The sequence below is a fragment of the Manacus vitellinus genome, unplaced genomic scaffold (assembly GCF_001715985.3).
Source record: "Manacus vitellinus isolate BGI_N305 unplaced genomic scaffold, ASM171598v3 scaffold_4_pilon, whole genome shotgun sequence".
Classification (NCBI taxonomy): Eukaryota; Metazoa; Chordata; class Aves; order Passeriformes; family Pipridae; genus Manacus; species Manacus vitellinus.
The window spans coordinates 1475154-1497924 of record NW_021940604.1 but is presented as its reverse complement, the minus strand read 5'-3'; the positions used below and the strand labels follow the sequence as shown (position 1 = coordinate 1497924).

At 41.1% G+C, this 22771-nt stretch overlaps 1 protein-coding gene across 5 annotated transcripts in view; it reads right to left on the bottom strand.

Annotated features, from left to right (window-relative positions):
* Positions 1 to 3463: 3463 nt before the first annotated feature.
* The window catches only part of GRM1 (glutamate metabotropic receptor 1), a 176404-nt gene continuing 157096 nt past the window's right edge, over positions 3464 to 22771 (bottom strand). The window contains exons 8-10 of one of the 5 annotated variants that reach the window (XM_018078272.2): positions 15970 to 16008; positions 14846 to 14930; positions 4461 to 4556 (exon numbers count right to left, since the gene is read on the bottom strand). In XM_018078272.2, the coding sequence (XP_017933761.2) occupies positions 14870 to 14930; positions 15970 to 16008 (100 nt within the window). In that variant the 3' untranslated portion in view covers positions 4461 to 4556; positions 14846 to 14869. Of the gene's footprint in view, positions 4592 to 14845; positions 14931 to 15969; positions 16009 to 22771 lie in introns of all 5 variants that reach the window. The other 4 variants (XM_018078274.2, XM_018078275.2, XM_018078270.3 and 1 more) reach the window with 4 other exon arrangements.

The following is a 22771-nucleotide window of genomic DNA, read 5'->3' as shown; positions in this document are numbered from 1 at the left end:
AACAAAGAGACCCAACTTCTGGCACTTACCCCTGCACGCAATGTGATTTTCTGTACTCCGGCAGTGCAGTAGTTGTAGGTGGACTGAACCCTCAGACGTGGGCTATTGCAAGGCCAGATCCAAACCAAGGAGCCACTAGAAACAAGCTTATTCACAAGCATAAAGAGAAAAAGAGCTAGATTTTCCATGTTTGCTGCCACTCGAGTCTGAAGACATCAGCGGCACTCCAGCAAAAGCATCCTGTTGAGGCCCACAACAGTTGAGGGATCACCAAGAAGCCAAAGTGTGTGAGTTGCAGAGCAGGAGTCAAGAGTCCCAGTACTTTGCTCTATACAGAAACAGTAAAAGTAGGAGGTAAAAAATGCCTGGGATGGATCAATGCCTGTCACTTATAGCTGTCAAGAAAGCATATTTGAGTTTCCCTGATGGGAGAAGCAGACATCTCAAAGACTATCTCCAGAGAAGGGCTGGTGTTTCCCCACATCCTCAGGAAGCAAAATTTCCCATCATTTCCCATCGAATCCTCTTCTACAACTTGTCAGCCTGAATGCATACCTAAAGTGCTTCTGACTGTTATGAGGAAGCCAAAAAGCTGAGCTTTGATTTCTAAGCAAAAATCCTCCAATCCTCCACCATCTCACCTACATGTCACAACCTAATCCATACCTACCTCCATTTGAGTATCTCGCCTTCTCTGATTCAGGATGCTGAAAAGCCCTGGAACAATTAAATACTATACATGACTATTTTTTACTCAGGAAACAAAAAATTAAAAATATTGGCATTCTATTTTTAAATAATAAATAGAAAATATTTATTTTACAGCATTTTCAAGATCATTTTGACAAAAAGGCATTTTCATCCAGCGTTTGACAGACCAAAAGAAAGAACTTTTACAGAAAGCTTCATAGCTCACACAACTGCATACACAAGGTGAGTTCTTGATCTTTAGATATATTTACGTATGTGTATGTTACCAGTTTTAACAATTACAAACTAAAAGTTAATATACTGAATTTCAAGAAAACTCCTACTTGTGATATAATTACATTGCAGTAATAAAATCAGTGCTTAATATGTTCAAAACAGATATGAAAACAATATTGTACTTTGCCCCCTTGCCATCTCCTCATCCATACAGATCTGTTATGTTTCTTTTTCTTATTTATCTCAGTTCTTCAAAGACTGGCTTCCTAGCATCAGCTCTGTGCTACTGACTGTGCATGTTTTCGGAAACAGCACAGCAGATCTTATACTATGATTATTAGAAGACAGAATCCATTGCCAGTGTGGTGATCAGCAAAGAAAATACGACATTTTTTCCACTGTTTTAATAAGTAATCAGCATTTAAAAAAAAAAAAAAAAGAAGCAACAAAAAATATCCCCCTAAAAACCCCAAGCAGAAAAAAAAATTCAACCAGCTAACCCTCAGGCATCCTCAGTTCATTACAGAGACATCAATATTCTGACAAAGACAGAACTGTGTCTTTGGGCAAAGTCATTTCATGCTTTCCACGTGAGGTCGACAGTAGTAGCTGGCCACTAGTCATATTGAAGGGAGCAAACACTGTGCAAAGAGAATAAGGAAAAAAGACTCTGGTTTTGAGCACCAGCCAAACCTTCCAATACCAGTACTCCATAGCTAAGGCAAAACTATGAGATTTGGATCTTCAGAGAAGAATTGATAACTAGCAGCAGGTCTTCTTAAAATCCAAGTGAAAAGCAAGAAAAAGAATAGAATTATGCTGAATTCAGAAAAAACTCTGATAAAGTATTCACATGTGGTTAAGGCATGGTTAAAATCAGGTTTTGCAACTATATTAATCTCAGGAAGAGATTCCTTTAAAATATTTTTGGAAATAAGTGTCGAACTGTGGTACAGATCCTCAGCTGAATTCAGCAGCACAAGCAAAGATCATAGCATCTAAAATCCTGACCTGTATATGTATAATAAGCGCATTTATAAATAGGGTAATAATCATTATAATTAAGTTAAAGCCACAGCAATTAGACCTGGACTTTGACCACGCCTGTCATTAGGGAGCTTTGGATTAGGCCCATCTCTAGGAAACACATGAAAGAGAGAGGAGGAGGAATAATAAATGACAGAACTACAACCGTCTAGAAGTGATCTTTAAGATGCTGTATTGTATATTAAATACAAGAATTGAAATCATGTGGAAAGAACATGCAACTAAACATCATAGAGTTTAAAAGAACTGTCTATAACAAAACCTGGGAGTTTATGCACACATTAAGCACTGATGAAATTTCCTGTCCTGATGTGATTTTATTTTAAATTTTCTGAAGCAGTGAAATAGTTGAATTACTTTTCCTGTCTCACCTGGATTTCTAAACCAGACTTTTTTCTTTTTTCTTTTTATATTTTCTTCTTTTTTTTTTTTTTTTTTGTTAATCACACTTGCTGCAAACATGTAAAATAACAAGATCTCAATGCACTGGTTTATTAATACCATATGTCTACTTCATAAAATATCTGCAAAACAAAGCACCCTAGTGTAAGGGTAGCAACTGTCTCAGCTTGTATATGAGAAAAAAGAATGTGTTAGCACAGCATACAAACCTTCAAAGATCTATCGAATATTTGTAACAATGCGATATAAAAACATGATTGTAACATAAAAATATTCATAGTATATAAGACAATCTTCCAGTGGTAGTTATTGGACATTACTCTTCACACATACCATACACACGCATACAGATACACAAACATACGTTCACTCCAGTCTCTTGTTGGGGAGCTGGCTCCATAACCCCCAGTATGGAATTACCTTTCTTTCAGATTAACAGTTGCTCTAAGTATACAGCTATTTTGCAATGCATTTGATTCCAACGTAACACAGAGGAATGATGCAATGACATGGCAAAATATGTTATTTTATGAAAAGATAGTCAATAAATATTGTTCTGCTACAGGAAACATTGTGTAACAGTTTAGCCACATGGTTTGCGATCTTATACAAAAGGGCAGTTTTTCTAAGTCCTTATCATATTACAAGTACTACAGTGAGGGCTTTCTTCAGAAACCTCTTGAGTCTTGATCATGTTTCTCAGTCAGTTCACAATCAGTGTTAAAAAAGCCCAGATCCCCCAAAAAGCAGCCTAGTATGAAGAACAAATCATTCAGACAAAAGTCAGTAAGAGCCATGCGCTTTCACATTATCTCAGCTCCTCTCCCTCAAACACATTCCGCAGTTATGCCACCTGTAGAAACCAGGAAAAAAATATTTTTGCATATATGTCTCATATACAAGTAGCTTCGTTCCCCCTCACCACACTCCACCCTTCCAGCTCCTGGGTGTGTTGCTTCTGTAGCAGACAGACAGCAGTCATGAGGTGTGCTAATGACTTCTCCAGGTCACACTTCCAAGAGTCCTTTTTAAGCATTGCCAAGAGAGGGTTTGACTAAGTGTAATTACATTTTTTTCCTGTGTGTTTATTTTTTTGCTATAGAAGTTGTCTCTTGGGTTTGTGCTTTGTTATGGTTTCCTAACATTTTTCCAAAGTACAATATTTTTATTTTTAACAGATAGAGAATCTTGAGCCCTCAGAATGGATTTTCATTTTCTTTTTGTTTCATTTTAGTTATTTAAGTGCAGGAAGAAATTTTTGCCTTGTCACTTGTGACTTTGTTCTTTGCTCTCTCTCCCCACAGCCCTGAGAGACTTGTCTCCTCAAATTGTCCCAACGGGCAGCTGCCAAAGTCCTTCCCATCTTGTCTGTTGCAGCATCTACAGGGTGGACGAGCTTTGTTTATAATCCCTCAGGATGACAGAGGCATAGGTCACATCTGGGGGTGTGCAGAGCACCGACTCAGAGACAGGAGAGCTGGGCACAGAGCTGCCCGAAACCACTGAATCCCGGAAAGGGGATGGGGGCGTCAGTGCCGGAGAGTCTTCCAGAGTCAGTTTGCTGGTCACCGGCTCCTCGTCCTCCTCCTCCTCTGTGTTTTTCTCATACACATATCCCTGAATGAGCTTTACCTTCTCACTCTCCACTTCATCAGCCGGGGGAGAGAGGGTCTCCTCGCTGAAGGCAGCCACCTGGAAAGGCTGCAGGGACGACTGCTGAGGTGGCGGAGGCTGGTACGGGGGCCGCACACCGTTCCCTGAGCCGGGAGTGGGGATGGCAACATTGAACTCTGGGATGCCGGGGGCGAACTTGTTGACCACTCCTTGCAGCTGGTCCATGAGGGACTGTGGTTGCAGGGGCAGGGTCTTGGGGGACTGCTCAGGCAAGAAGAGCTGGGTCTCCTCCGCTGTGGCCTGCAGAGGTGGGGTGGTTGCCACTCGTCTGTGCACCACCATGGAGGGGCTGCTGGCCTGGTTGAGGCGAACAGGCTCTCTATCTTCTTCCTCCACCACATTGTACAGAGTCTTACTGCTGATGTCGGTAAAAGTCAGGCTTTGGCCGTGGTAGTCTTTAGTGAGGGGTTTGATCACTGCTGTCTGATTGCACCCTGTCTCCTGGTTCTTCACATGCACTGAGAGTCTGTGCCATGTATGTTCCCCTTTGGGATCTTGTCTTCCACCTGGTTCAGACCATGACACAGACTTTCCATTAGAACTATGAATAAAATAAAGATGGGTTTATTTGCATTTACATTATGCAAATACAGGCAGTATAACACACAAGCCTACAGAAATACTGATTGCTTTTCCTCATTAGTAAGCCTCCCTCCTCCAGTTCTTTGTGTCCTCCCCGAAAAACTACATAAGGAAACAACTATGTTTTTTAACAACAGCAATTACTTTGATTTTCATCCAGAAGTGATTACTTCCTGATGGTTATCCATCTTACAGCCAGCCTGGAAAGGCTAGCCTGTGGGAAGGGCTCCAGGAGGGCCAGCTGTGATTTGTGGATTCGAGCTATATAATTTTGTATCTAGGTTTGCTCACCCCACCTTGTAGGGAGGGAAGGAAAAAAATGGGAAAAAAGTCACAGGAAGAGCTTTAATTAAGCCTGATTTACAACTTAAAGGAAATATTTTCAAGCTGTTGGAAGAAAAACAACACACAGTTATAGCCTTTGGCACCCAGTGTAGAGAAGTCCTTTTTATTCCCTCTCCCCCTTTTGCACTCAGGAACAGTTTAGCTATCAAAGAAATGAAGGACTTCTGGGGACTCCATCAGGTAGGAGGCAAATGCACTTCTTCCCAGGTGACTATTATTTACAAATCAGGATAAAGTGCTGGGACTGAAAATGGTTGATTTGTGTGGGTGGAGGAACAAGCAGCGACAAGACCGGCCTCATACAGCCTGGATCCCATCGAAGTGCTTAGCAGTTTAGCTGAGTGGGGATCTGAGGGTCATGTCTGCCCCTGAGGAACTGTAGGTTTTCTTGCATTTCCCTGTGCCATTGAAGGGAGCAACACAAAAAGCAGAGTGGCAGCTTGTTAGCAGCTGGTGGGACAGGGAGATGAGTGCTGCTTAAGAGGATCAAGCAACTGTTTCATTGCAGGTCAGGCAGTAGAGGTCATTGACAAATTATAATATACATCACCTGTGTGACAACCAGATACAGAAATTCTGAGATGATTTATTCAAAGCAGCCTTAACTCACGGTTTCATTCCTCAGTGACCAGGAGCCCTGAGGATTAAATTTCAGACCCTGTGATTGCCCTGCAGGTGCATGGCAAACTAGGTGGGAGCAGCCTTGTCTCCTGCTACTCCACACATGACGGGAGATCGCTTCCCTTACTGTATTGCAGTATCGTTCAAAGTATTTTGCTTTTCCTTGCTCAGACTCTTGCAGTTCTCTTTTTTCAGGGAGTAAATAATTGCCAGTTGAATTTTATTTAAAAAAAATAGTGACTGACTTTGTCGCAGATAGTGTTGTAAATCTGTCAAAGAAAGAAAAGAAATGTACATGACAATGTGTCACTTTTCTGCTGAGCCATAAATATTCCTGGAGAAAAAAGAAAAAAGCTTTTGAGATGGATCCAAGCTGGGAAGTTCATCTCCAGCTCCAGACTCTAAACACTGGACTCACCACCTCTGTGGGAACTGGAGCGCAAGAAAGGGCCAATATAAAAAATTTGTAACTCCCCAAAGCATGTAGTGGGTAGGATCTAAAGCTGTTTGGATTTAGAGCTTTAGCATAGAAAGTAAAAAAACAAGTTCCCAGTTGAAGAAGGAAAATTCTGTATTATACTGATCAATGAAAAGATAAGAATGAAGATTTAGAAAAGTTCCGGTTTGATCAAAACTAGCTGTGGTATGAGTTTGTTTTTTTAAGTGGTATACAGATAAGCAAATGAATGTAATTGTTGGGTGTGAAAGATTTTTGAAATAATATTTAACATGCCAAGATCTGCAAACTCCACGCAGAAACACATTTTGTCTACTTTAACTTCAAAACAAGTCTTTTCGTGTAGAGAGGAAAAGAAGTCAAGTGCTCTCATGTTGTATTTTGCTGATGCTGTAGCTTACAAATACTGCAAAGGGATTTTCTGAAAAAAATACAATTATTATCTGCCGCCTTTTATGCTAAGTCCACTTCTACATAATTTATTTCTTCATAGCTAGTTCTGGTGCATCATCTCACTTTTGAATCCCTCCTCACACCATCTGTTTAGTCTCTAACTCATTTTGTTCCCAAGATTTTGTATTTTACATCAAAGGCAAGCACTGCTATTTTAAGGAACTCACTACCTCTGTCTTCAGATCATGCTCCTATTTAGTTCATTTCCCTCACTCTCAAATTCTGCTCTTCTGACTTCTTTCTTCTGTAGCACTCTCCGTAATGCACTTAACTGAGCTCAAATCAACAACCATGGTGCTGGGACTGCAATACCCAAACGTGAACAAACCATTTCATCAGGATTTGTCTGTTACCAACTTGCTCTATGAGGAAAGCTGCTGCCGCCGATGCACCTTGCCTCCACTTGCCAGACCTTAATGTTCGTGACTCGTGACAAAGAGCTTTAGAGCTGCAGTGGCTCTCTGTGGGATCCACTGGACAATATCCACTGGGAAATCTCTTTTCTGCTACTGTTCTCCTCAGACTCTTGTTCCAGCTCTTTCCCTCAACTTGCTCTCCTTGCTGTGTCTGTGCACCATTAGCCTGTTAATGAGTCATTTGAGGTGGAGTCACAAGACTGTCATAGAAATACCTGGGCTCTGTCTTGCTGGATGACTGGTAGGGGGTCACACCAAGATTAGCACATTCAGGCAAAATTCATAATTAACATGCAAGAAAAACATTTTTTATGCTGGAACAAAGACCAGCCATCTTGAATGGCATTAATTGACCTTTAGACATAAGCAAACATGGGTCTGCAAAAGTCCAGACCTGAACTGACTCTCAGCAAGACAAGGAATCGCCTCACTTGTGATAATGAGAATCCTGACTGCATGTGGGAGGCATGGTCACCAAGTTATTGTCATATTCTCTTTTGAAGGAATTATCCATGGAAGGAGGTGAAGATCAAAATAATTTGCCTGGTATAATGGAAGAAGGGATGGTTTTCCACACAAGGGCAAGAGAGGACACCAAGCTGAATTACAGTTGGGGTGTAGAAAACCTGATGTTCAATTGCACAGCGACAAGGTGGGATTAACTGGTGGAGGTGGGATTAACTGGTGGTTTCTTGCTTTTATCAATAGGATGGTTACCCATTTCATTTCTTTCATGTATTTATTTGTCTTTCCTAGCTTTCTCTGTACTGTATACAATTTCCCATAGGATTTAGACTTCCCACTTACTGCCTAGATGTGAACCCCCTGGAGTCTCAAGGGATCTTTAGGTATGTACTTGCCTATACCCAGTGTAACACTCCAACTACTATTTCTTCAAATCCTCACATCTAACCTAAATGTTGAGACAGATTCACGGACATCCTATAAACACATAAGATGGGCTTGCTTTTGCTTTATAGGCAAGGACATACACTTAGATGCTTTTTCTCAATTTTCACAGCTTTATTTTTGGGTTTTGGTTTTTGGAGGAAATGGAGGTAAGTATATTTCTTGTATGCATTTTTTTAGTTCTATGAGAAGATCTGTTGTTATTTTTGGTAATTCAAAGTGTTGTTTTTAATACATGCATTGATCTTTATAACATACTCTCTGCATGACTATGGGGCAGTCATTCTCTGATACTTTCAGACGATTATTAATTACTAAACAAGACAGAAAATAACTTCAGACCTTAATAGTTACTAGCTGAAGATTTTTAAAAGAGCTGGTGCATCCAAATCTGAGACTGTGGTTCAGAATAATCCTGCCCACCTGTAGGACATGCATACAACTCGTTAGACATCTCACTGTTCATTGTTAAGTATCTCCAGATGCTCAAGATCTGGCTCTTCCTTGTGACAAGGAGTTCCCCAGACTTAAGTCCATTTTTGGGTCAAGACCAGAATCCTGCTCCTGCCAGTGCCTGGAGGATCTGACCCTGTTGGCTTCCTTGGAGCAACATCAAATCTGAGCACCCCAGAACAGGTGGTTTCTCTCCACACTGCAGGATCCTGAAGATGCCTTACTTTAGACTTTGAATAGCAAAGGTTTCTTTATATCTTAGAGGCTGAATGCTTCTGAGGTGAAAAATTATTGTCCCAGTGGTCTAAGGGAAGTTAGTTTGTGCAACTCTCTGATCCTTTCACCAGCAAAGTTACAGCCTGAGATCCAGAGCACAGAGAATGAAATCAACTTTGAGTTCTGTATGCCTGAAATGTTGTCTTTTTTTGTCTTGAGCATTTTATGCATAACAATCTCTAACTGATACCACATGAAATGGTTTAATAGAGTGATATGTGCTATGATGAAGTTAGCTTCAGGAACCCACAAGCTGGGAAATGGCTTCAGATGCAGTTAGGCAAAGTGCTTGAGAAAGAGCCCTTCCAGTTAAAACAGCAAGGGACATTCCTTGATCTGTTAGAGTTCATCTCCTGTTTCATCCCTTTAGGATGCCAGAATGGTGGTCTGTTATCTTCTCCAAATGGTCATGAGCTGAGGGAGGATCTCAAGCTTGCTGAGATGAGGGATACAGTCATTTGGGCCAGGCCTGGTGGTACTAGACAAGATTCAGAACACAGATTTATGATTTAAGGCTGTTTTTTAAAAAAGCAGCGATGGCAATTAACCAGAGGAAAAGGATATAGGAGAAATTATAAATATTACCTTTCTTTCTTTGTCAGACTGATGCTTTGTCCCAGCCTACCTCCTTGTAGTCACTATAGTAACTGAAATGCCACAGCTAGTAGGAAGCATTGAGATAACCTGGCAGTCTCTTCTGTGAAGACAAAATCTTAGTAATGAACATAAAATGCAAACCAAGAAGAGCCTATCAACTTTGGCAGCAAAAACTGAGTCCAAAAGAAACCCTAACTATCAGCAACCAGCCAAGGTCAGTGTCAGGTACTGTCCAGTCAAAAAATGCTCCCACCTTCACAGAGTGGGGCACAGTTACAGCCACCTGACAGCTGGCTCCAGAATGCAGAGTGCGCAGGGCTGATTCTGAGCACTGACACAGAGATGGCCAGCCTTTGGAGGCTGGCCACAATTCTACAGGGAAATGCCCTGTTCAAAACTGTGCATTGGACAAAACCTTTCTCATCCCACATGGCAGTTGCTTGATGGATGCCATCCTAGGGAAACCAGTGGAGGAATTTCTGCCCTGCCCACAGAAAGGCATTTAGCCAACTGCAAGCTTTCTGCAACCCAGCAGTCATGTAAAAAGTGGTAATGAGCCTGAGCAAAGCTTTGTCCCACTGCTGCCTCACCATTCCCAGGACCCAAGCTAACAAGCTTAAAATTTAAGGCTAGTACCTGCACTGCAGCACACTGTAGGTGCTTAGCTTGTATCACCAGGGTCTCTTCTATTATTGTCTCTATTTCAGTAAGGCCCCTGGGGCATGAAATTTGATTAAAGGAGAGAGCTGATTTTAATCCAGGGTGGTGATATCTCCCTGTACTGAACAGCCCCTCGTTTCAGAACTACCACAGCCAGTCCTGCCACTCATTAGCAGAGCAAGCCACGCTGGTTAACGTGTTTCTGCAAGCCTAACTTCTGGAGCATTGCTTCTAGGGATTTATCTCTTACACCTGGGTGTAAAACTTCTGGGTTAGTAAAACTTCTCTGCACTCTCCCATGAGCCAGGGAGCCATCATTGACCACAGTCCCTATCTGATGTATGCTCAGGACTTTTGCCTGATGTTAATACCCAAATGAAAAAAAACAAGAATCACAAACCAAGTTCAGCCTTAGTCTTTTTACACTATAACCTCTATCTCGGCGATAAGAGGAACTTAGAACAGTTCTCACAGCAGGACTCCAATGCTTTCTCTGGTGCTGTATAATTAGAGCAAAGTTTAACATCCTACTTACGTTTCTGGGAGTTTAAGTTACTGAACCAACTTTTCCTTGTTGCTCCACTCACTTTTTTTTTTTTTGGTTATGGACAAAATTGCCTTGGGCACGGGACAGGATATTCTGTGTAAATTACAGTGCTGCTTAAAATGTATGATGGAAACTGCTACACAAAACATAGGAAAACATAACACTGTCATGCTGTCTTGCTGGGGAAGAACCTGATGATACTTAGGGGTGTTGTGAGCAAGCACAAGCCCAGAGTTGCCTTTCCAACTCTCTGTCTTACCACTGGCTTATGTCAAGTAAATCTAATGTATTAATTTCCTTCATTGGTTACTCCAATGCAAACATTAAATAGTATTTTATCTGAATTACATATAGGCTACCTAATGTACATTGACCCTATTGGTAACTGTTTTTTTTTTTCTTTTTTAAATTGAAATGTTAATATTATACAGTCTGTAATGTGGATACAGTAGCTATATATAGCACTTTTATACAACTGTGAATTCAGGGAGCTGGGGACTGGTGAGAGATGGTAGTGTAGTTGAAGTTCAAGGTTGTTGAATGCCTAAAACTTCAGCATGTATCACAGATCTTACTTATCCAGCTCAATAAAGGTGTGAGAATATTACACTGATAATGTGTATGAAGGTCTGGCTACTAATTATAATTACTACTATAAATTTTTAGTCTCATCGAAAATATAGAAGCTATGCCACATTTCAGTCATCTTTCTAATTACTGGTGAAAAAAATTTGATTCCCATGTGTGTTCATTAGGTATTTTGAAAAAATTACCAAATAACTACTAATGTGTTGCTTTGAGAAAACAACTTAATCTAATAGATAATACAAAGTTCGGGATAATAAACAATTTGTCACGAATAGCAAGAAAATTCATCCTGTGTTCAGGAAATAAAGATGGGAAACCTGCAAATCAAAGTGAAATTGAAAAGTGCTCTTATTAGTGAATAGCTTTTGAATCTGTTTATTTTATTGTTTTTAATAAATAAACCTCACTAAATATTCAGAATTAATTCATCCTACTGAATAATTTTTTGTAATTTTTTTAAGGATAATAAAGTCAGTGCATGAAAAAAGAATGGTTTAAATCATTAGAAACTATCTGTTATTAATGGAGAAGCACATTTGTTTTATCTGAAGATGTCTCGTGCTGCACATTCAGATAAAGGTATATGACAGTGCAGCCAGTGATGATGCCTGAACTGAAGCATTTATTCAGACAGGCTCAAAATGGAGCACAGTTAATAGAACCTGAAAACTGAAAAGTACAATGTTTTGTGCAGAGGGACCTGGGAAGCTTAGGAAAATGTGAAGAAAACGCAAGAATTAAATTCATTTAGAAAGAGTGTAGGTGGGTGCAAGGAAGGCAAAACAGTATGTAGGACTGGGAGGCTGTGAAGATCAAAAACCTTCAAAAAACATTACATCAAAAGAAATGCCATGGAGCAGCTGTTGAATTAGAAACACAAATTAATGAACTTGAAATATAATAAAACCACAAAAATTGCCCATGAATTCTGTGTTCCCCACTCAAAAGCACCACACTGTGGTACAGGAGGTCTTTCCTATGAATGCAGTTTAATAGTAATTAAGACAGTTGGAGGTTTTTCCTTGCTTTCTGTAATCCTCTGTGATTCTGATAGAAAATTATTTGGGGCACCATGTTTTTTACGAGAGAGATATTGACAAGCTGAAAGCTGTATACTGAACCGCAACAAAAAGCACTGGGGACAGAGAAAAGAGTGCATGAGATAAAACTAAAATAGCCAAATAGATTCAGGTTTTCTTCAAACATCTCATTAGCACCAAGGCTGGGAGGTACTTCACGTGGCATATAGGTGCACAACTGAGACCTCTAGATGAAGCTACAAAAGGGACAATTTATGCTGAACATCCAGAATGTTTTCTAGTCAATAGCTGTATCACAGCAGGAATAAATTCCTAATGAACAGACAAGCAAGTTGCCCTGGATATTTGCTGCCAAAATGTGTGCAACCCTTGCAGAGGTAGAGATCAATGAGGTCTTTCTCCCACTAGAACTTGTCAGATTCTCTGGTATACTTGAGAATAAAATAAACTCCCAACAGTTTGAACAGTGTTCAGACATCAGACGTGCCTTAACATGCCAGCATTTTGAGTTCAAACTTAACCCTGTTGCCACAGGAAGCTTAGTCATGAGGCCTCTGATTTGTAATGTACAGCTCTCCGGAATATTCTGCAGTAGATAGAGCAGATTGTGAAGCCTGTGGGTTTTTTGGGTGTATCTAAAAGTTTCCATGGTAACAAATGTGCAGCTTCAGAAGAAAAGAGCCCGGAAACTCAGAGGTGATGTTTCTGGTGTTTTTAAGTATGATAATAAAATTTTTGTTATTCTCTATTTTCATGATTCTGCATTTCTAATCATCTCCAGAATTATACAGAGAATGGAGATTAACATTAGTGAAAAAACCCTGATGCTAAGTATTGTGTTCATCAAAACACAAGACAGTTTCAAGACTCTACATCTATTTGCTTGTAACTGGAAGGTGAGGGAAACCATAGCGCCCATGGTGATTTCTAGCATGTTGGGGTAGTGAAGGAGGGCTTTCTCAGAAAAACCTGGACTTGCAAACTGCAGCAATTCTGGTGAATGAGACTGAGGCATGAGACCAGGTAGTGGTGTTGGGCATCTGGTGATATGATGGACACACATCTACTGCTCAAACTGACATTCGTGGCCACAGGGATCTTGGGCAGTCAGTTGCAGATGGAGGACATGCCCTTTCCCAGGACACAGGGCAACACTGCCAGGCCTCTGAATGCATCAGCCCTGGTTGGAGGGAGAAGGAAGCCTGAGGGACAGGGATGGGCAGCGAAACCAAAATAGCTTCATGCTCAGCAGGTCTGAAAAGCTCCACTGCTTCTTAAAGCCTTTTTTATCTGGGCAGCTGCCACAGGCATTTGAAGTTCCATTGACTGGTTGGAGTCCCACCAGAGGTGTCTCTCAGGAGCTCATGTGGATGGGGATATTTTTTTCCAAACTGAAAAAAAATCCCAAGCGTTGTCATGCAAAAAGCAGGAGGTTCAGCCTTCCCTGTGTTCGGGAGTTTCACAGCTTGTGCCCATGCTTTTTTTGCATAGAATTTGTCGTTGCGTTCGCATTTACCTCCTAAGAGTATGTCTGTGTTGGACTCCCATTTGAGTTTCCAGACAGATAATTGATGATCTGTACCCTGGGAATCTGCAGCACTTGTTCCAGTTCAGAAAAGAAGGGCATATTTTTCTGACTAGAAGTTAGTATCAAAATGTTTGTACCACTCCTTACACTGCCTGTGTACAATTTGCCTTTCAGAGTGCCAAATCTGGTTGCTACACAAGCCCTGTAAAAGCCATCACTACTGCTCCAAATATATGATGCATTTTATGGATTTCTTCTGATCTGCAAATCAGAGAGGTAGATTTGATTGAATTAACATCATTGCTACCTGTGCACAAATTGCATAAACTGCCTGAGACATACACAGAGCTAATGCTTTGCACTGATTAGAGCAGGGGAACAGCACCTCTGTAGCGAGACAGCACTGCTCAAAATGCTGTGTCAGTGGATCACAGGCAGCTTTCCAGCTAGTCACTGCACAACCTTCCGCGGGGCAGGGAGCAGGACTGTTTTACATTTGCAGTTTAGCAGATGGAAATGAGCAAAGATCTGGAAGAAATGAGGCAAAGCCTTTCAGTTTCTGCAACAGCTAGCATGTTTTCTCCTCCTTGTTTGTGTTTGCTCAGAGAGGGCAGTATTTGCACTTTTTACTTCTGAAGACCTGAATTTTGCTATTGTTCTCTGAATGCAGAATATGCAGAATCCGAACAACTTTCAGAAATTATAACAGAAAAAAATTCTCTGCTATTATTTTAAGATACTGTTTGTTCCTAGGCCAAATCCTGCTGGTTTTATTTACATGTGCCTGCTAATGTTTTACCTGTTCTAAGAATCCCACCAAACAAATGTTTTCTGTGTTCCCTCTGCTGGCTGTGCAGCCACAGTTCACTAACAAGCACAGTTAGCAAAAGTTGTGCACAGCAAAGGTGTCTCGTGCACAGCAAAGGTGTCTCGCCATGACATAGCCACTAGATTGTTCTTTAAAGCACACAGGATAGTGTCATCTCTATGCAAAACTGTAAAAAAGAAAAAAAATATTGGCTAAATGGAAAAAGAAGATAAAATTAGTACAAAAAAGAGGACTTATTTGCAAAGTTGTAGGCATTTAGAAATAAAATTGAAGGCTTTAGACAAAAAAAAATAAAACCTGCAAAAAAAATATTCACTGTCCTCTTCATCACATCTGGTCAATCAGTTGAAGGCATTGTGTGAAACAAGGGGACATAAGCAAATTTCCCATCTTTAATGGCATGCACCACATTTGTCCCGTCATTAGACATGATAAACCAATGAGAAAAAGAAAGTAAGGGGTAAAACCACTCTTTGTCATGCAGCTTCTCTTACACATTCACTGCAGTGTGGGATTTTTCAAAGCTGCACATGTGCCGACGGACACTGGCTGGTGGGCGAGAACTCTGGCTGCCTCTTCCTGAAGATTGAAAAGAAAAAGACACCCAGTGAGTGGTTATACACATGTGCACACATTGTGGCTATACCACTCAATAGGTGCCTGTCCCTGACCTACATCTGAGGGCTTTGCCATCTTTTCTCCTCTTATCACCTGAACTTCCACACAGATTTCTTCTTGACTCCAGCACAATATTGTTTAAAAAAGATTTTTATGGTGTTCATTCCTGCTTCCTCTGCTGATGCACTTTACATACCAGATGCTGTGCATCTAGCTGTCAGAGGGACTTCGCCCATGGTGTTCTTAAGATAGGATGAAACGGTGAAAAAGGAGCATCTGCCTTTCAAATCTTATTTAAAAAAGCACCACCAAAAGTTTTTGTTGGTGGAGTTTTTAATATATGCTCAGCTGCCACTTATTCCTTTGTCTCTTATTTCCCTAATCTGTTTTTCTAAATGTTTCCCTTCTTTTACTTTGGAGCTCTAGCTGAATAGTCACTAGCTTTCATTATATGTGATTTCACTATTGTGCTTCCTTTTTTTTCAGGGAAACATTTGCCTTATTGAGGTAGACACAAAATGAATAGTCTCCTAAGCACTCTATCTGCAATGGTAATACAATACGGGATTGCAAATTGCAGTTTTGGCCATTAATATAAGACAATTTCCATTTCATTTTCTCCTCTTCCTTACCCTATCAAGTGAATGCAAATTCTCATTTGTCTTTCCCAGTATAAATAAAAATAATACACGCACACACATGTGTGCTTTGACAAAAATCTCAGGTAAATTTGCACATGAAATGTATCAATGAATTTCTGCAAAAAAAATTGTCATTGTACTGCAAATAAAATGAAAATCAAAATTCAGCATTTCTTCCCATCAAACAATCATAGTGCATGCTTGCCAGACTACTGTTTGCCTCAAAACAACAGATTCATGGATGGTATGTGCATGTACTACATACTCAGTACAGCTGTTCATGAGCCAAACAAGCCATTCCTCTCACCACATACTAAAGCATGAGAGCACAGTGTGATGTACACAGAATACATGCATACCCATTTTGGAGCGGTAGATGCCTTGAGATGACTTCCAAACTATTATGAATAAAACACAAATAAGACATTCTGCTGAGCAGTTTTGCAAACCTAATCACTTTGAAGTCTATAGAATAAAATTCCTTATCAGGTGTAATGAGACCTCTGAGATTCTTAAATTTAAAAGTGATCACAATTAGAAACTTAGCTACCATGCTCTCTCCTACACCCAATAAATTTACAGAGATTGTTAAGCTTAAACAGAATATCCAACATTTCTACAGATTTCCAGTTTTCTTCATCAATTGAGAGAGTAAGAGCTTTCTAATTCCTGTGCTTTTAGTTCAGTCACATGAGCAAATTTTAGAAAACAAGTAGCAATATGTAGTTGATTAGCTGAGAGAAATGTATTTCAGTTCTAAATGTATTTCATACACACGCACTGCTGTAAGCACAATACAGGGCACACAGCCACAGAGAGCCCTGCTCAGGGACCCTGCAAAAGATGGAAGACTTTTGTTTCAAAGCACTGCTTGGGACTTGGGTCTTTCTGAGTCAACAGGCCTTGCCAACCATCATCCCTCAGGGGCTGCAGTTGGCTGTCATTTATTGTTTACTTAGTTGCACCTGCCTTGTATTTCCTTGCATTCATATGTACCCCCAGAGTGAGTTCAGAGCATTTTGCTCTCCAAGCTTTGGGCACTTGTAGGTCTTATGAAATCTTGCTAAATGAAAGGACAAAAGAAGCCTGCTTCCTCCAGAAGTTCAAAATGCTTCAAAACATGTTCAAAATACAACGAACTCTTCTCTTACTGTGACTGCAGTTGCGCTCCTCAGCCAAAATCTAACATGTTATTACACTAATCATGTAATAGAGCATGCAAACCCAAAATTCCTGGCCAGGTTTGCATTCTGCAGGAGGTTGTTGTTGTCAAAATGTTGCCAAGCTCCATCAAAGCAGTGGTCTGCCTTTTGGTCAAGGGTGATGTTCACATGGCGAAACACAGCCTATACACTACAGAAATCAGCTCTAAATCTCAAGGCTCATGCTTCAGTAGGATTTATAGTGAAATTTAGGTTTGTAATTATGGGAAATGTAGTACATGAGTGGATTGTATTTCAGTGAATTATTTTCCACTTATCAAATCATTGTCAACTGCATAAATAATAATAAATACTTTTGGAGCATTCAACTTTTAGGCTGGCTTTGTCTTACTAGCACTGTGTGCTAATACTGCAGAGCCATGATTTAAAATTAGTGCCCAGAACTCTATACCTTTCTTTTTTTATTCTATTTTTAATTATGGCAATGTATTCCCTCTTCCTCCTCCCAGCCTTGCAGGTAGTAATGGTACTTCACATACATTTCTTTGGTTATCAAAAAATTAGGTAGCCTGCCTGTCTTTACAATATGAGGATTAATGAGTCATTTTGGGGGCAGTCTTCTCCAGGGTAATTCCTGCTGAGTGATTATTTGTATCCTGAGCCCAGAGGCATGATGGATCTTCTGTGCATTTGAACGAGAAGCTGGTATACCATCATGAAAGTGTCTGAATTGCTTTATAACAAACCCCTGGGTGCAGTAACAGGGAGTCTTGCAGAGGAAGCAGGGTGGCAGTGCAGGCGGTTCCTGAAAGAAGTGGATTAATTGCTTTACTTTATGTTCTTTGAAGCAGAAAAATGCTTCTACCTAGTCATTCAGAACAGGGTAGGTATTAGGACTGTTGAAATCTGCAGTGAGGAATATAAAGGATCTGAGGGAAGAGTCACTTTTGCCACTATTTTTTCTCTTAAGTGTAAATGAATCATTCCACGAGGCAAACATCTGTGTCAGAAAAGTGTAAATTGCTATCTGCAATGTTTTATATCTCAACAGCTGTGAAACTGGAAACATTCACCTTCTGCTCTGAAATTACTCTCTCTGCTCAATTAGACTACTCAAACATATACAAACTGAATGATTTTGTCTGGTGTCCAAGAAAACTGAAGTGCAGTACGATGTGTTATCTATTATTTGAAGCCATGGTCAGAGATCCTCCTCACTAGATGTCCAAGCTGTAAGAAAATCTTTCCCATTCCCCCAGTCAAAAAAATACAGAATAGCACAGCCCCAGATTTTATATCATTCTGTATGAAACAACTGACCATCAATAACATTAGGAAGAAAATAAGGTGGGAAAGAAATCAAGAGAAGTGATGATGGCCTAATGCTGGTGCTTAGAGTGACAACCCTGCATCAACTCCTCATTTTTAAGAGCTTGTGTATAACCCCTAGCTTTAATACAGGAAAGGATAAGCCTTGTACCATGTGCCCTTGGCACACTGCCACACATTTAAGAGCAGCTCCTGCTCCAGCACTCAGGTTGATTGCCCTCCGCACTCCCAAGGGACAGCTCACCAACACCACAAACTTTCTGGTCTGCAAGGTAATTGGGGAGGTAAGAACACTTCATCTGTAGAACCAGATCAGTAAAGTGTTCAACTCATCCCAAACCCTCTTGCCCCTCCAATTGGGGCATCTTCCTAGGCAGGAGCATGATTGTGTCTCTTCAGATGTTTATGTCTCTTCAGAGGTTTGTGTCCTTGAAAGGTAAAGTTTTATGTACAGTTGTCATGGCTGGATCAAAAGATATCTACATAAAAAGAAGCAAGGCCATGTCCTTTTCCTGTAGGATGAGGAGCTGAATTTTCAATAACTTTTGTATGAGCCAGGATCTGATAGGAGATTTCTAAGCCAATAGAAAAAGTTGGGAAGGTGGACAGGTTTTCAGTACAAATTCCAGTCTAAGTGATGGCTGGAAATAATTGTTCTGTGTTTTAAATTAATTATGCTAATCAGTGGCATAGTGGTAGGTTTTGGAGAGAAAGAAATCATTAAGAGCTGTGGAGCAAAGAGCAGTACAAGTAGGAGAGAGGTTATGCGGTCATTCATCCTTCCCCAGCAGAGTGAGGCATGTCAATAATTATCATCCATGGAAGACTGAGGAGCGGGAGGGATTTAACTGCACACACTCTCTGTCAAGTTGTGAGCATCTGCCAAAGAGGACAGAAGGGCCAAGGTCACCAGAGCGACCACAGTCCCAGAAGGATGCCCGGAAAAATGTGGCACTGAGTTGCATGGTGAAGACAGAGCAAAGGCCTTGTGTGCTTCAGGTCACCCCAGGGCAGCAGTAGCCAGCTGTGTGCCTGTGGGAGAGCTCCCTGGCTGCTCCCTTCTGCTACTCCACCCTCCCCTGTGTGTGTCAGCACAACCCTGTCAGAGACTGAAATGTTTAATGATTTATGCATTCTAGGAGACTTTTGCAGGCTTTTGACTTGCATTATACCTCTGATGGGCAATTGAAAGTGTCAAGCCCTGAAAAGGCAGGACCTCTGATGGCCCATAACAGCCCATCTCCCCCTCTGCCAATCTAAAAAAAAGGTGGGAACCAGGCCAGGCACACAAACTCTGTGCAGGGCCCAGGGAAGAGGCTGGAGGCTCGAGGCGCGGCCCGTGACACCAACCATGGATATAATAACTCATAACTTCCTGGAGTGTGGGGGCTTCCCTCCTTCGCCCCCAGCAGATCAAGGCCACCACTTCAACTGACAGACATGGAAGCTGCAACTACCAAGTTTCATCGTTGGACCCCTTGGGTGGTGACTATATACATCTGTCCACTCTCAGCTTTTCTTTCCGTTACTCTCCCTTAGCCTTATCCTGTCTTTCCTTTCTCTCCCTTAGCTTTATCCTGTCTTTCCTTTCTCTCCCTTATGCATTTTCCCCCCAGGGGTTATCCCTATGATATATGATATAGATTACAACACCCAAAATGCTAACATACCTGTTAAAACAAAATTGTTAAAATAAACCTTACCTATACATGTTTTCAGACACTGATCATTGTGTCGTTTCACTCTAATCCACCTCAAGGGAATTATTGATAAGAACCTGGGTTACTCCTCTCCCCTTTTTTTGGGGCGGGTCATAACAAACCCTTGGAGCAATTGTTCAGTCAACTGGCAGAGAATGACAGGGACAACTACTCTGGGTCACAACTATGCCAGAAAAAGAAAGGGGAAAAAAAACCCCTATCAATTCCTAGTTGGAGTTCACAGCATGGCTGTCCAGATTCTTGTCCCTGGATAAGTGAAGCCATGGCATGGGATGAAGGATGACTTTGGGTGTCACTTCTGTCTTAGGGCAGCTTAAAGCATTTGTGGATTTACAGGCTATGATAGCCCAAAGTAGCCGCAAGCAAATCTCTTGGCTGTCCGGGATGGTGGCAGGAGAGATTTTTCAGATAGTGTATATAACACAAAGGGTTAAGACATGCACATAACCGTATGTTTCAGAGGATATGGGAAAATAAAGGAGGAAGAACTGCTCACTGACTGGAGAGCACAGAGATGCCTGGGGCCATACTTTGTACTCCACAGGAGCCTGTACTGCCCAGACACGTAAGCTGCCACTGCAAGCTGCCACTGCACACACGTGAGCCCCTGCTACACACCCACACAACCACCCACTGCACCCCATGAGCCCACACTGTGCATGCACGAACTCCCAAGGATCTTGTGGAGCTACTGGCTTGCACACATCATCATGGCTGGGCTTCGTGCACAAGCACTCACAGAATTAATCTGCCACGTGGGGCTGGAGAAACCACGGCTCAGCAGGGTTAACGCCACCCACACGCCGCATCTGCTCACTGGGCACTTTTTGCAGTTGTCTGTGCTGCTGTGGCTATGCTTTCAAGCATAGCCTCTTGTCAATCTGCTCAAGGTAGATAATCTCTCTTTGGGGGTTTTACACAGACTGTGGGATTTGCTTTTTTTTGTTTGATTCTTTGTTTCTTGGTTCTGTTTCTGCTGGCTCTCTGGTTAGTTAGCTTGTTTGGGGGGCTTTGGAATGTTAAAAATGAATAATGTGGAGTAAGTCCCAATTTTCAGACAATCCTTTCTTTGGCAATGCAAAGCTAGCAAGCCAATCAGAACAGGCTAAACTGAACCATCTGAAGATTTAGCTTATGCCAGGAAAAGAAATGGACAAAAGGCAACATAATAAAAAAAATTTCCATTGGAGTAGAGGGAAAAACTAACAAGAACTTTGAGTAAGAAAGAGCAAACATTCCTGGCTTTAACACACTAAGGATGAGGAGGGATTAATAGTGTTGGGTAAAGAGAAAGAGGATATAATAAATAGAAGGTGGCTTATAGATGGTCATTTAAATTGAACCTATGATTCTCTGGGGCTGATCAGACTGGAACTGCGAACACCAGCAAACCATCTACTAGTGAGGATTTGCTAGAATCAGATCAGGGGCTCTTGTTTTGCTAGAGTTTAAGATCAGGTTTGACATCTTGGGCTGTGGTGCTGCAAAACAGCTGAGCTAATCTAATGATTTGCTGCTGAAATGGACAACTCTCACTCCTGTTCCCCAAGCCAGGGGGATCAGAGACACCTTCTATGGTGCTGACATTATTGTGTATCTGACCTTGAGATCTGGTTCAAGGAATCCAGCAGACAGTAATTAGTTTTCTTTTTTCCTCTCTGCAAGACTAATTTTACAGAGTGGAAGAAGGCCATGTCTTGCATACCTCAAAAGAAGAACCACAGAGCAGAGAGTAAAAAACAGTTTAAGAAGAGAGAAACTGAAGCGGTAAGCTATAAATGGTAAATTGTCTATAATGCAATAACAAAAAACCTGGAGCTTCTAGTTTTCAAGTGGGCTTTAAACTGACAACTTGTGTAATTACTTCAAGGCTTCACAATTGTTTACTGTTTACAGTGATAATGCCTTTTAACCTATGCTTGTCAGGTGTGGGAGGCTGAATACCAGAGCACATATATGCTCTGAAGAATTAGCTGACTTGTTATTTCAAAATTAAATAATCTTTAACAACTTTAATGTGGAGGCAGATGTTCTATTGATACTATATACTTTTCAACCCACACGTAAAGTGGTTTCTTAGAGTCTTTTGGCATAGCAGAGAACATAACTTCTGATGCTGGCCATGTTTATTAGTGACTCTGTGACAGCGCATGTCTTCTGTGTGGAGTCTGTTCTGCAGATATCCACACCTTGATCTGGAAACCCTAAAAAAAGATCTGGCAGTGATGAATTTGCCCATTCAGAGTCCTTGGGACACAGAGAATCGGGAGAACAGAGGTCAGTGTGATCAGATCTCTATTCTTCATGTGAATGGTTCTCAGTGTGTTTGGGGCAGATGAAAAACAATATCAGAAGATAGATGAGAAAAGCATCAAACCATAACTAACTAAAAAAAAAAAATAAAGAATCAAAGTCAAGTAGAAAGCAAAGATGGAGATTTTGAAATTCTTTGCTCTTCCCTTTATAAACTCTTAAATCACCAAGGACAAAAATATAAAAAAGCAAATTGATCCATTACACACATCTATGGGACAGACATTTAGCAAAGACTACATCCAGATTTTGGGCTGAGTGGTGTACCAGAACTTAGCCTCTGCTTTGCCATATCCATTATATCCATATACAGGTATTTGTAAATGAATGTGTCTGAATTTGCAGGTATTTTAAGAAAAATAAGCTTCTTCAGGTGCCTGGCTAGCGTGCTGTGTCCTGTCCAGGCCGCTGACTGTCAGTCACAAAGGTGTGCAGGTTGTAGTCTCACAAAGGCCAGTGCAGTCAGGCAGTGGTTCACGCTGTCGAGCCATATGCAAACTGAAGCTATGTGACTTTTGTTTCCAAAGCTTAGTAAAATTCCCAATGTCAAAAATACTCCCAGCTCCGGGAGCAAATGGGAGGGCAGGGGGGTGGGGGTGGGGTGCTAACCTGAGCTATTAGGTAAGATGGTGAGA